The sequence below is a fragment of the Rhopalosiphum padi genome, chromosome 3 (assembly GCF_020882245.1).
Source record: "Rhopalosiphum padi isolate XX-2018 chromosome 3, ASM2088224v1, whole genome shotgun sequence".
Lineage (NCBI taxonomy): Eukaryota > Metazoa > Arthropoda > Insecta > Hemiptera > Aphididae > Rhopalosiphum > Rhopalosiphum padi.
Window position 1 is genome coordinate 10,087,968 of NC_083599.1, and position 14,620 is coordinate 10,102,587.

General features: G+C 24.6%; 1 protein-coding gene across 1 annotated transcript; it reads right to left on the reverse strand.

The window, feature by feature from the left end:
* LOC132924611 (structural maintenance of chromosomes protein 3-like) lies at positions 1–11,341 on the reverse strand. Its single transcript, XM_060989020.1, has 26 exons — positions 11,167–11,341; positions 9,332–9,407; positions 9,070–9,108; positions 8,869–9,008; positions 8,636–8,794; positions 8,458–8,569; positions 8,201–8,382; positions 7,874–8,119; positions 7,662–7,783; positions 7,470–7,577; positions 7,234–7,339; positions 6,603–6,706; positions 6,385–6,484; positions 6,146–6,309; positions 5,801–5,942; positions 5,565–5,723; positions 5,245–5,456; positions 4,887–5,049; positions 4,281–4,466; positions 4,070–4,213; positions 3,395–3,610; positions 3,171–3,307; positions 2,911–3,097; positions 1,969–2,151; positions 1,623–1,763; positions 1–1,556 (listed from the first exon to the last, which is right to left on the reverse strand). The coding sequence occupies exons 1-26, from the start codon at positions 11,179–11,181 to the stop codon at positions 1,485–1,487; spliced, it is 3,615 nt and encodes a 1,204-aa protein (XP_060845003.1). The 5' UTR covers positions 11,182–11,341; the 3' UTR covers positions 1–1,484.
* Between the last annotated feature and the right edge of the window lie 3,279 nt (positions 11,342–14,620).

Below are 14,620 nucleotides of genomic sequence, written 5' to 3' on the forward strand. Positions count from 1 at the left end.
TAGTTTATCAATTTAAGTCCAGTTTATAAATTATGTAAATGTGCATACATAACAAAACAAAATAGTTAAAAATTTTAAAACAATTTTGTAAAGTAAAAATAAAGTATATGGTTTCATATTATAGAAACAAAAATAGCTGATTTAAAAAATTGTTTAACTATGCGATTACAAATTTTTTAAATATTTTAAAAAACATAACTATTAACCTAATCTAACAATTAAACCAAATGTTATAATTTTTATGTTTTTAAACAGGGTCTAATAATCTTAATTAAATATAATACACCAACTTATATATATTGGCTAGATAATAAATAAAATATAAGACATATTATGACAGTTGTATAAATTAGTTAGAGGTGAATTCTATTAACAAGAATCTATTATAACATTGTAATAAAAACAAATTTTGAATTTTTTTACTTCATTATTTAACACAGACAAAAAATCAAAATGAACAAATTAAATATTAAACACATTTGAATAATGCTTATTATTGATATAAAAAAAAACATAATTATACATATAAATATAAAATAGTTGTATAAATAGTGCTCAGCCGATATTTAATATATTTTGTCAAAATAAAAAAAATTATAGTCATTATTTTCTTTGTTAATCATAATGTGCATTGTCAAAGTACCATCATTTGTTATTTTAAAGCTACAACAAAATAATTAATTAACTGTAACTAAATATTCTACCATAGTAGAATGTAGAGATATCTATTTTTAATAAATGTTAGAAGACCTAAATAATTTTCTTTCCAGTTGTTTCCTCAATTTAGTTAAATATTTTGCAATATTATGTTCAAAATACAAATTAATACATTGTTGAATAGTTATATAAAGTGTATGATATCGACCTTTCCTCAAATATACATTTAAATTTTATACATGGTGATTAAGTATAATCAAATAAATCAAAAATGTTTAAAATAATACATTATACTCGTTATTTTTTTTTTTAAAGTATTATAAAATATAAGTGTTAATTAAACATATTTATAAACTAATTTTTGGTGAAAAGACATCTTTTACAATATACAAAAACAGATATTTAAATATAATTCACGTTGAGAGATGAAATAAATGAGTATTTTGGAATGTAAATATTCATACTTAAAAATACTAAATAAACTTATCTCTATTTTTTAAGTATACACTTAATAATTTATTGTTATTTTTAAAAAATAACTTATGATATCTTAAATAAATGTAAATATATAAATAAATATCATATTTCATATCATATATAGTAGATATATATATGTATATATATATAAACATATATAAATATTAGTTGATTAAGCTATTGAAGAAAAAAAGGTTTTACAGAATAGATATCTTATTTGTGATCTCATTGATAGGAAAATAGTGATTAAACATAAAGCCAAACATAATTCTGCTAACTTATTGAATATGTAAACTTAATAGCTATTTACAGTCTGACGTTCAATATTTAAACAATCATAACCAAAATGATTATCCATGAGTTGTATCATCTTCAACAAAATCATATGCAACATCTCTTGTAACGCATTCCACATGACTCACCTGGAAAGTTTTTCAATTTATAAGATTAAATAAAAGCAAATTTGAATATTATTGATATTATTATACCTTATTACGAAATTTAACTCCATAGAACTTATGAGCATTGAATAATAATTCAGGTCTGAATGTGGTTGTAATGAATTGGGCATGATCAGACATTTCATGTATCATATCTGCAACGGCTTTTCTATGTTGAGGATCTAGTGCCTAAATCAGTTAAAATACTAATTAGTAGATATTATATTATGTAGACAAAAATATATAAATTTAAATGTTGTAAAGAAAAAAAAATAACAATAGTATAAATAATATTAGTTATAAAATGTATATATTCTATCATATCAATATAGTAATAGACATTTAAATATTGAAGTTAACATTATACTTCTTGTAAAAATTAATAATTCTATACCTGATCAATTTCATCAAAAAGATAAAATGGAGCTGGATCACATTTTTGAATAGCAAATATAAGTCCAAGTGCGACTAATGATTTTTGACCACCAGATAATTGATTCATTTCACGCATTTCACTTCCTTGGCCAGCAAACGACACTTTAATCATTACTCCGGAATAGTTATCTATATTATCTTCCTAAATATAAAAACAAAGAACACTTTATAATATATTATCAAATACAAACTACAAATATATATATATATATATATGTGTGTGTGTGTGTTACTGTAATGTTCGCAGTATGGTGAAATGTCTAAAAGAATATTCAATTATTAGATAGATTTATTATATTTATATAAAAATTATAATAAAAAAAATCAAAGGAATGATATAATCAATAAGATTTAGATTTAAGTAATTTTATTTATTGCAACAATATCAACTTATCTAACCTTATGTCATATTTTATTGTAAAAATTAACAATATTTTAATAGTTACACGTTTTTTCAATAAACTTTATTTTGCAGTTACATCATGTAAACCCTTGTCTTCTACAATTTTTAATTAGAAGCAGGAGTGAGTACAACAAAATGTGTTGATAAAATTATTTTTGCATATTAAAGATTAGATTAGAATTTATTTCTAGTGTATAATTGATTCAATACTATCTTAGGCAATCAAATTATAAAAAAGTTCAAGACTTTTATCAAATATTCAATTTTACAATATTATAATTGTAAGCTTTCAGTAATTTCAAAATTACCACTACTAATATTTACCAATATGACTCAATAAATTTCAACATTTATAAGTCAATGGTTAGGGTACAATATTATATCACTTGCTAATAATTTTGGTATATGCCATCCACTTATTCATTATATTTTTCAACAAATATTCATAGTAACATACATATAAATATATATATATAAAATACATTTTATAATTCTTACATCGCCAACATTAGGTGTAGCAGACTCTTCACCACCAGCTGATTTCATTACTAATTGAGCAAATCCACCTGGTACAAGTTTGCTAAATACTTGGGTAAAATACATTGATACTTGTTTAAATGTAAAAAGAATAGCATCACATTTTCTTTGTTCCAAAACATTCATTAATTCTTCAATTTTTTGATGTCTAATTAATTAAAAATAAATATAATGTAATATGTATTTACTATTAAATGTGGTATTTAATTAATATTAATTACCCTCGATCTAATTCTTGTTTTCTGGATACCAATTTTTCTTTTTGTTCTGAAAAACTAATAAATTGGTCTAAAGCTTTCTTGTTAACATGACCATAACGCTTAATATTACTGTTAGCTTTTTCAAGTTCTTTAAACAACTAAAAAATAAAGTAAAATAATGAGCGGTTATCTATTAAAATGTAAAAAACATTAAAAGAAATAGATTGTAATATAATAATACTCACGTTTTTAGATGAATAAGACATATATTTTGTAATGAGTTCAGTATTAGGAAGTGCACCTAGATCACTAATTTTGGCTTGACATTCATCCAATTTTTGCCTTAACATATTTTGCTTGGTTGATACTTTAGTAAGATCTTTGGACTCATTATCTAATTTTTCCTGAGCTTCTTTTTCTAATGCTTTCCACTTTTCCAATTCTTCTTGACAAAGTTTTTGCTAGATCATAACAGATTACTTAAGTTAATAAGCTAACTAAGTATATTATTTATTTATTTAATATTCAACAAGCAGGCTCTCAAATATATAAAGTACAATACATAAATAGATTTAGATATAACAGTTGTATGAATAAATTTTAGTTATGCAGTATATATACGCATGGAATTATAGATGATTTAGATTGACTAAGTTGTTTAAAAATTTAAGTTACAATAATTTTAATTTAAGTTCTTTCAATTAAATGGTTATAAAAGTTACAACATTATTATGATAATTCTAATGCTTGTTGCATATAATATTAAATAATTTAATTTAAAGTTAAATAGACTGATCTTGGATCACTAAATCATGATTTATGCAACTCAACTAGATAATATCTTCCAATTTGTATACATTTTTTTTTTTTTTTAGAATAAATAAGAGAGTATAGAATTAAAATTTACTACTACTCAGTACCTTTTTTACGGCTTCTTGTACTCTTTTATCATCAATTTTAATATCAGCATTCAACGCCTCTAATTTTTTTTTAACTGTCTGTACTTCCATTTTATTATTTTCTAATGTCCGTTTACGTTCTTCAACAGATATTTCTTGTAATGCCTTTAAAAACAATATTTGTTGTTTTAAAAAAAATAATGAATTATGACATAATTATTCTTTATCAAACCTGCATAAGCTCATCTCTACGACGAATCAAATTGTTTGTTAACAAATTTTCAAGTTTGTTTTTATCAGCTTCTAATTTCATACGAGTAGAAAAGGCAGTTTTATTTTCCATAGTTAATGAACGAATATCATCATTTAATTTATCCATTTCTCTTTGATCAGTAACAGAAAGTTGAGCCATGAGTTCCTAATAAATTAAAACAATTAAAATTTGTTTATTAAATATATATATGAGTATTAAATTTAAAACTATATTGTAAATAAAAACTTTAAGATTATTTCTAAATGTAAAAAAAAGTTTAGGTTAGAAGAGTTAATAGTAATTATGGCTATCATTATATTTTAAAACCATATATAATATCAATCATTCAAAATTGTGAAAATATTTCACAGAAAAAAATCATAAAAAAAAATTGTAGATTAAAAGAATAAAGTAGAATTAATAAATCCACAGAACTCTTAGCTAAATACTGAATAAATTATACTAATTCAATGGTATTTACAAATAAAAATATCATACAATGGAAAAACAATAAAAGCTAAGAATAGTGTACATTATTTTAGTTATAGTAAACTAAATAATATCTAAAGAAAAAAAAATGAATACCTGATGAAGTTCTGATTCTAATCCACTGCGTGTAGTTTGCATGGCTTCTAAATTTGATGCAGCTTGTATTAACAACCTTTCTTTAGTAGCTCGATATCTCTCAATTCCAACAAGTTCTTCTTTCATTAGTCTTATGTCTCCTTTTAATTTGTCAAAATTACCTCTGGAAAAATAAATACCACAAATAAATTATCAGTTAATCCAATAAAATGTAAATATTTTAACTAGTTAAAGGACAAACAAAAATTCAAAGAAACTTGTATAAAAAAAAACGATTTCATCTAAAAGAAAAACTGAATCAATTTTATTTACTGAACACTTATTACTGAAATATTTTTACTAATGACTTAATACATACTTAGATTTACTATTTTTTGTTTCAGTCTTTTGCATGTCAGACATTACTACATTCACATTGACCTCAACTTCATTTAATTGTGTTTTTAACACAGCAAGTACTTCTTCGGCTTCTTTTATTTGGCTCATTGAATCATTACGTTGTTTTTGAATTTCCAACTTAGAACGCATATTTTTAAAATACCCTCCTGTTAATGTTCCACTTGAAGAAACCTTTACAAATAAAAAACAAATTGTTAGTGAAACATGCTTGAAATAATTTTTAATTCAATAAAAATAATTAAAATTGATTTAATATTAACACATATAAAATATATTCACCTGATCGCCATCAATTGTAATACAATCAAGCATACTCTGTTTAGATATTGTAGTAGCAATTTCTAGATTTCGACAAATTAATGTTTTGCCAAATATAAAGCGCATTGCTTTATCTAAGTGAGGTTCATATTTTAGCTTACTGACCATTGGAAGTGCATCCTAGAAAAATTAAAACCAAAATTATAAATTTGTTTTCTTTAAAAAACATGAATAATATAAGATGTTGTTCTATTAACCTTGGATTGTGGATATCTTATATCTCTTACAGTCAATCTATTTAAAGGCATGAATGTAACTTCACCAGGTAAATTTTGATTATTTATTTCTTTCAAGATTTGTGTACCAATTTTATCAGATTCCACAATATGGAAGAACATTCTAAAAAGAAAATATATTCATATCAAGTAATTGAATAATATTAAGTCAAATATAGTGGTTCTCAAACTGTGAGGCACACTTTCCTTGGGAACCCTCGCCTTAATCTAAATTAAAATGTGTTTAATCATTTAAGTTAAGGCTACGCAAACCCAGGCCCATTAATGCATGTTTTGACAATAAAAAACAGTTTATATTTTAATTACCTTCCACCTGCAGTAACTTCTACTGCTGTTTGAATACTCTGGTCGCATCCAAAATTTTCAATAACTTGTCCATAGTATTGAGAAGCAAGATCAAGATGAGCTCCACCTTTTTCTTTAAATACATCTAATACTTTACGAACACTATCTCTTCCGTTTAAAATTGCCTAAAAAAATTACAAATGAGTTTTTACATACATATTATATACATTGATTTATATTATAAAAAAGTATAAAATTACTTTTCCAGCCATACTGCGGAGGGCTTGATCAGACTTTGCCAACTCTTCTTTAAGTGATGACAAACTATGCTGTATAGTATTTTCTTTACGCCACAGCTCACTAATTACACATTAATTTTAATAAATTATTTCTATACTTAAATTAATTCAAACAGTATATTTCTTTTCTTATAAGCTTAATAAGAATGTGTTAAATATTGATAAAAGGTTAAACTTACTTTCTCTGACTTTGATGTTGATCTTTTGCTTTTTTCAATTCATAATATTTTTTATTGTACTCATCAATTGCAACTCTTTGTTTTTCTAATTCAATAGAATTCATCTAAACAATGTTATTGTTTTTATATTAAGATATAATTTATTTTTAAGTTCAAAAAGATATTTATGATAATATGATAGTACAGTAATAAATAAGTAATATAAAATGTGCAAACAACAAGTAAATAGAAGTGAAATGGAACCAGGTATGATAAAGGTGAAAATGAGGGGTGAACAATAGTAAGACACATAAGCTGTAAATTGGATTATTCAAAAAATGATTAGTGGTGCACTAAGAGATAGCAATAGGGGCGGTTATGTAATAAGCTCAAGATACTAACTATAAAACTTAGTTGAAAAAATTATTATACGTAAAAAAAAAATTGGTATATGTATATTCTCAAAAATAATATTCTCATTAAGTTTTGTAACGAGTGATTTTAGCTTAAAATAATTTAAAAACATAAAAAATAATGATTTGCGTTGAGTTTGGTCTGTTACAATATGTATGGGCGAAATAGAGAAAATAAACAGCACACTGACACTTAATTATATCAATTATATATTTATATTAAACAATTCTCAAAATACCTGAATTTGATGTTCTAATTCACGCTGTCGTTCTCCATCTCGTTTTAAATCATCAGTTAATTTATCTTTGTGTTCATTTTTATCTTTTATTTGTTTATTTAAAGATCTACAAAATTAAAATAGAAAACATTTTGAAATTAAAAAAAAATAAATAAATATAACAGAAATTTTTGTTTATAACTTATAAACTGTATTGACTTTTAGGATAAAAATTAATGTTCACAAAAATGTATTACTTAAGTTCTTTTTGAATCCATTTATCACGATCTTCTTTAGATGTGAATTGACTTCCTCTTCCTTGTTTAGCATACAGTTCTTTTCGTTTTTGTTCTTTTAAAGCAAGCCTGAAATAATATAATTATATTTGTAATACATCAAGTATTATGTGTGAATTTATATGAGTATATTAAAAATTATAATCATCTTACTCCCGAGTACAATCTTCTTCCTTTTTTTTTTGAGCTTCATATTTTGGTTTTAACTCTTGAAGTTCTGATTCTTTGGCTTTAATGGTATCTTGAAGTTTTTTCAATTCTTTTTCTGCTCTTTCCTAAAACATAAACAACAATTTTAATATATTCAAATATATAAAAGTATTTAAACATTTGTTGAGGTTCTAACTTATTTTTCAAAATCTTACTTTAGAATTATTATCTCCATCTACTTCATCCGTTAAATCTTTTATAGTAAAATCTAATTTTGTTTTTTGTTTAATTAACTCTTGTTGTTCCAAGCTTAAAGTTTCTTTTTCTTCTTTAGCTGCATGTACTTCTCGTTTAGCATCACGTAACTGTTTGGCTGCTTTCTTTGCTTGATCAGTAGCATCTTTAACTTTAGATGCAAGTCGTTTTTGTTCTTCATCAAAATTATTGATTTTTCCATCCAACTACACAAATAATTTTTTTTTTTTTTAATATTATTTTTATTCTATTAAGGTATTAATGTGACATTTAAATTGAATATTTACTTCTTCCAATTTTCGTTTAGTGTCTTTTAATTCACGATCATGAATACAAAATTCTAATGTCCTTCTTTTTTTATCCCAAACTTGATATTCTTTTAGTTCTTCTTTTTCTTCTTCGAGAGTTTGTAATCGCTCTTCAATTGTTTTAATAAACTCAACAATTTTTTCCAGTTTAGTTTGAGTATCTAAAATATAATTTAATAAATTATTAGAAAAAAATGATTGATAAAATAGATATTTCTGATATAAATTTTTATTACCTTTTAGTATATCAATTGATTCTTCTTTTCGTTCATCATAAACTCTGGTACCAGCAACTTCTCTCAAAAGTTTTAATCTATGAGAATCTGGCGCTGTAGCCATTTGGTTAATCTGTAATAAATATAAGAATTACTAATATTGTATTTAGTTTAAATATAAAAATAATAGTGATAATACCTTTCCTTGTTTGACAATATAATATGGATTTGAGTGAGAAAATCCAGCAGATTCTAATAAATTAGTAACGTCTGACCTAGGCACCATTTTTTTATTTAGAAAGTACTGGTCTTTTTTGGCACCAATTACTCTTCTTAAAATAACTTCTTCTTTTTCAATCTAAAATATTTGATAAAAACAATAATAAATTATTTAAATTGTATTTAAATAAAATGATAAAATTTTCAGCATACTGGTAAGCGATTATCTGTATTATCAAAGATAATTTCTACATAAGCTGTAACAACTCTTGGACCGGTGCCTTCATGAAGTAATGCCTGTCTTTGCTCAGGACGAAGATGTGAAAACTCATCACTAAGTACGAATTGTATAGCTAAAATTAACAAAATATATTAAATAATAATCGAGTTATCAATGCTAGGCAAATAATTTACCATAAAAGAAATTGCTTTTTCCAGATCCATTACGGCCAACTATAAAATTAAAAAAACATATTTATTTTTAAAAATAAGAAATAAATACTTAATACATAAGAAAAGAAGATACTTTAAAGATAACATATTACATAAATTCAATAACAAAACTAATGACTAAATAATTTTAGATTGTACTTTCTTTAATACATTTTAGCATTAATGAACACAATTAATCTTATTAATCTTAATTCTCAAATAATAATACATGTTTTATACATACCAACGACATTATGTCTCTTGTCAAATGGTTCAACTACAGTTTGCTCTCTGTAGCTTTTAAAACCATGTATTATAACCTAAAATTATAAAAAATGTAAAATAAATTTATGAATAATATATATAAATACAAGATTATAAATAAGTAAATATTTACATGAAAAGTAAAATTCTTAGTTAATATATAATATAAACAATTTTAATTAATTCAATTTTATAAACTTAATCAATTCCATTCATAAGATTATAAAAATCTAAAATCTAATGGGTTTAATAATATTACAATAGTAAAATAGTTATTTAAAATAGTATTTTCAAACATTTTGGTAAATAATGGAATAAAATTATAACTTAGATAAAAATACCCTGTTTGATATTGGATTTTTAAACAGAAACTATGATATAACCTTCATTTTATCTTTAATTAAAGCATTTAAAAAAATATTTTCTTTTAATATTCATAAATAAATATTCTAAAATTGTATTTTTGGAATATCTATTTTGAAATTTATTACAGTTGGGTCTCAAGCAATGCAATAGCCTAGCACTTGTAATCCAACATATTTTTACCAAATCCAACTATAATTTTAATTTTAGATTATTGCTTAAATAATTCAGCATGTTTAAATCTTCTGATAATATTGTTGGAATTTCAATAAAAATTTTAAACCTGTTGAAGATAATAATTATATGTATCTGCATAATATAATAAAAGTTTAATGAGAATAAATAAATTAGAATTCTTACACAATTTCTGTTTAATAATTTAGTTTTTTAATTACACAGTGTTTATTATCCTTTATATCAGATTAGCAAGACTACTTATTTGTAATTACTATACTGGATTTATAAAATAATTATTTGTAACAATACTAAATATTAGAACAACTAGGTATTTCCAAAATTGTAATCGATAACAATCGATTAATATTTTAGAATTAAAAATATTAAATCTTTCATACTCATTAACAAATTAATTCAATATACTCAGTGCATACATTTATTTAAGCTTAAGCAGAGTAAAATCTACTAAATTTCATTAATTAACAAATAATCTCAAATATAATTAATTAAAGGCAATGTTAGTGGAATAAAAACAATAAGAATATTAAACACAGTCTCATTCAAATCGAAATGGGGATAATGTTTATTCAGCTTATATATTTCCGAGTTACAAAAATATAACAAAATATAACCAAGAGAAGCCAAAAACATGAATTGAGACATCAATATTTTTAAGTTAATCGACTGTATAATACAGTATCCTGTATATAAAATACCATTATTTTTAACAATGAGCGTATGTTCAACAATTTTTGTACAACATAAAATTTAACTAAATATGTTGTAGGTAAAATTATATCAAACCTCATAGATTAGGTTACAATACTACAAAGTCCTTAACATACACACATTCATTAGTTTGTAAACACTATACACTAAATAAATGATAGATAATGAAGTGAAATAAAATAAAATTGTGTTGTTGATTAAAATACGGTGAAGTAAAACTATTTAATAGATATCAAATGGGAAACCATTTATAAGATTTTTCAGAAAATTTTAAGTTTGTGTTGTGATTCTAAATGTACATAAGTAGATAATATTCTACAAAGAACCGTATGCTAAAGCTAAGATGAAACATATTAGAAATCACTATGTATTCGATATCATTATATATTATTCATTACTTAGAATAATACTTTAAAGTAACTTCAACATTCTAGGAACCGTATCAATTGTTTATAATATAAAAAAAAGCCAATGGATACTGTGTAAACGCGATAGTGTGTAATACGCGAGAGTAAACAAAATAACATTACTGTAACGTGCACTGACCTGTTTGATATGCATTGTTTGATATTAATGCGTAACGCTGAAACGTTTAGTTCTTTTGGGCTAGCTTAGTTCCCGAAAAAAACATAATAAGTTCACTTCGCGTTTATTTTATTTGAAAAAAAATTATTATGATGAAACATAATCGAGTAAACAAAAATCAAAATGGGACCCTTGTAGATACTATTACTATTATTAGTGATAAAAATGACGCGGTGTAGTGATGGAGGAGATGGGTATGAACCTCCATGCAAACAACGACAATCGTCATAATCGTCGTATGTCCAACAATTTGAAATCTACCTCGGCATTTAAATATTAAATCAATTTATTATATTATTTTGTCTATTGCAAGTTGCCGCAGGTACGTACGCAAAAAAAAATTTTGGGGGGCGTTTTTGAAAATCAGTTGTTGAAAAGTAGAAGGTTAGCTACTTAGGTACACCTCTATGTCTTTATGTACATTTAACAATATTAATTCATTTAATCTTTCGTCGCCAGTTTTGTTACGAAAATACGTACCCACGTCAATACACAATAGGTATAATTGTATTTTATTTATAAATCCTGTTTAAGTATTTTTATTTTTATTCAAATTATATTAATTATTTTAATTTGTTAGTATTAAATTTTCATTTTGCTTTAACCGGTTTTTCACAAACACAATGTAATATCATACCTGTCTATCAAAGTATAATATGACAATTAACATTTAAATAGAATGAGTAAATAATCATACAAAAACCAAATATTTCGGTGGGGAGGGGGTGTTTGAACACTTAAAACACCTCTCTGTGTACGTCCCTGCAAGTTGCGACTGCAGTACTGACAGTACTGTCTACTCTATACCTACATAATAGGTATATTATTATGTCTTCTCTTTGTCATCCGTTTCCAGTGTCCACATGGCAAAACGGCAATTCGATATTATACAAATTATAAATTACTCAATTTTCGCGGTTTCTGAATGCATACATGTAGGTAGGTATAGTCGGTATAACCGTTTAAGTATTTAATTATCGCAATGATGGAAGTTCAATATCGAAAAAAATGCAAAATTATAATAATGTATGGCACAGTTTTTGTCATTTTTGAATGTATTGATTGAATTACAAAAATAATATTGGTTAATAATAATAAACGGGTAGTCATACTAGTATAGGGGTGGATGGGGTATTATATAGGTTTGGGTGTCACCGATTTCCGCAAAACAAAAATGAACTTTCCGTTTTCCGCCAGTTATTTGTATAGATACACACTAAACAGTCAAATAATTATTATTGTATAATTTGTATACCTACAAGGCTACAACTTTTTAAATCATTACGCACAATTTTTTCAAGTTATTATACAAGTACAATAAATAATAATACTATAAAAATATTACTTAAATTATTAAAAAATACTCACTATCGAAATTTGTTTTTGTGAATACTTTGGTCTTACATAATTTGATATTTGTTTTTATACATCTCCGACGTATGTACTTTATTTTTACTTTTCCGCGCTTTACTAAACTTAAAATTATTTATTATAATTATTGTATTATTTCACGTTTACTACTAATTATTTTAGCACACGTGAGCTTATCTTTCCTAAAATCACAGCACACACTAATACACTATTCACTGATCGATGATCACTACCTACTCAATTCTCAATACATAATATAAGTTCCGATAAATCGAACAAGTTTCAGTATATGGCATCAGAGACAGATTAGATAATATTATAATAAAATATTTTCTACGTAGATAAAGACGCATGTGTGTTAGAACTTTAAAATCCTATAATGTATAACTACATTTAGGTATATCATATTTTACAATAATTTACGTTGGAATCTACACATACATAATATGGTAGGAAAGTTACGTCAGCTTACTTATAAATTCTATAAATTAAAAGATTTGGCACCAAAACACCTGCGTGTAGTTTATTTTGCGTTATACCAATCCATTTTTCAATATGGTTTATTAATTTGGGGAGGATCAGCTGATTGTTTTTTAAATCAACTACAAATAAATCAGAATAACATAGTTAGAATCTGCTTAAATAAATATTCTTTATCAGGTTCTACCTCTCATAATTATAGAGAGTTCGGTGTCCTACCTGTAAAATTTGTATATAAACAATTTGCCATTCTATTCACTATTAAAAATTTCAATAAAGGCCTTGACGGTCAAGATCTTGTTGACAAAAGGGAAAATAGACGGTTTTTATACCTATTGATTACTCGTAAAAATCTTTTGGTCGATATTTTGTTAACTATTTATAGGACCTGTGTTTTTAACTCTATGCCATGTTACTATATGTGAGTGTAAAAAAAATATTCAGCTCTCGCAAAATAATGCTAAAGAATTAGTATATAATTAGTTGTTCTCTCTAATAATTTAAAAATAGTTTAATTTTAGCTTCTATTACTGTATCTAAATTGTTTACTATTTGTATATACTTGTTTCTTTTTCTGTTGTTAATTTGCTATATACGTATATAAATTTTAATTAAAATTGTATTACTCTCTGTTTCTAACACAAGCTTATTATAGCTTAAAAGAGATAGATAATCATGTATAATTTTTATAATTTAATTTTTGTAAGTTATGATGATTTTAATAAAAACAAAAAATAAAAAAAATTACTGACGGAAAGAAAGAATGACGTTTTTTGTAATTTGGCGGAGTTCATTTTTGGCAGACACCAGTGACACCCGTGGTTGGACGAATAGCATAATCGCAATTGATTAATTGTTGCCTTCCGATTATTAATTTTTTAGATGAAACCTATAACTTTGACCGAAAAGTTAAAATATTTTCCATAGGTGAAAAAACCTAATTTTATAATTTTTTTTCTTGACTTTTTTAGTTTTGTGAAAACTTAAATTGAGCCAGTTATTGAAGGAGCTCCACTATTTACAGATTCCGATACAATTGTTCCATAATTAATTTACTGTTTTAAATGTTCATTCAAAACTTTAAAATCATCTTCACCTATATCATTGTTTTTGGCGCTATTTACATAAAAAAAAAAATTGATTAGGATTGAATTAAGGTCTGGAGAGACTTGGTGATGTACTGATGTTAGTATTATGTGGAAGTGTTGTAGCTTGTGAGTAATATGACGATTTTGAGTACATGCGTTTCTTGTGGGATCTCTTAATATCAAAAGTTTAAATACAAGCCACGAACTTTTAATTAATTGAAGTAATAAATATCACACGAATGTTGAGAACAGTTCCAGGACAGATGCTGTCATGCTGACCGCTACGATATAGGCTCGTTTTACGAATGCAAAAATAAATAATAACATGGCATGAAAATAAAAGTATGTATAGTATACCTATATATATGAAAAATACAAAAATATTAGATTTTCAATAAATTGAAATTAATACATAATATAATGTGCAAAAGTACAAAAATATATACAACATTCAAATAAATCATAAAAAAGTAATA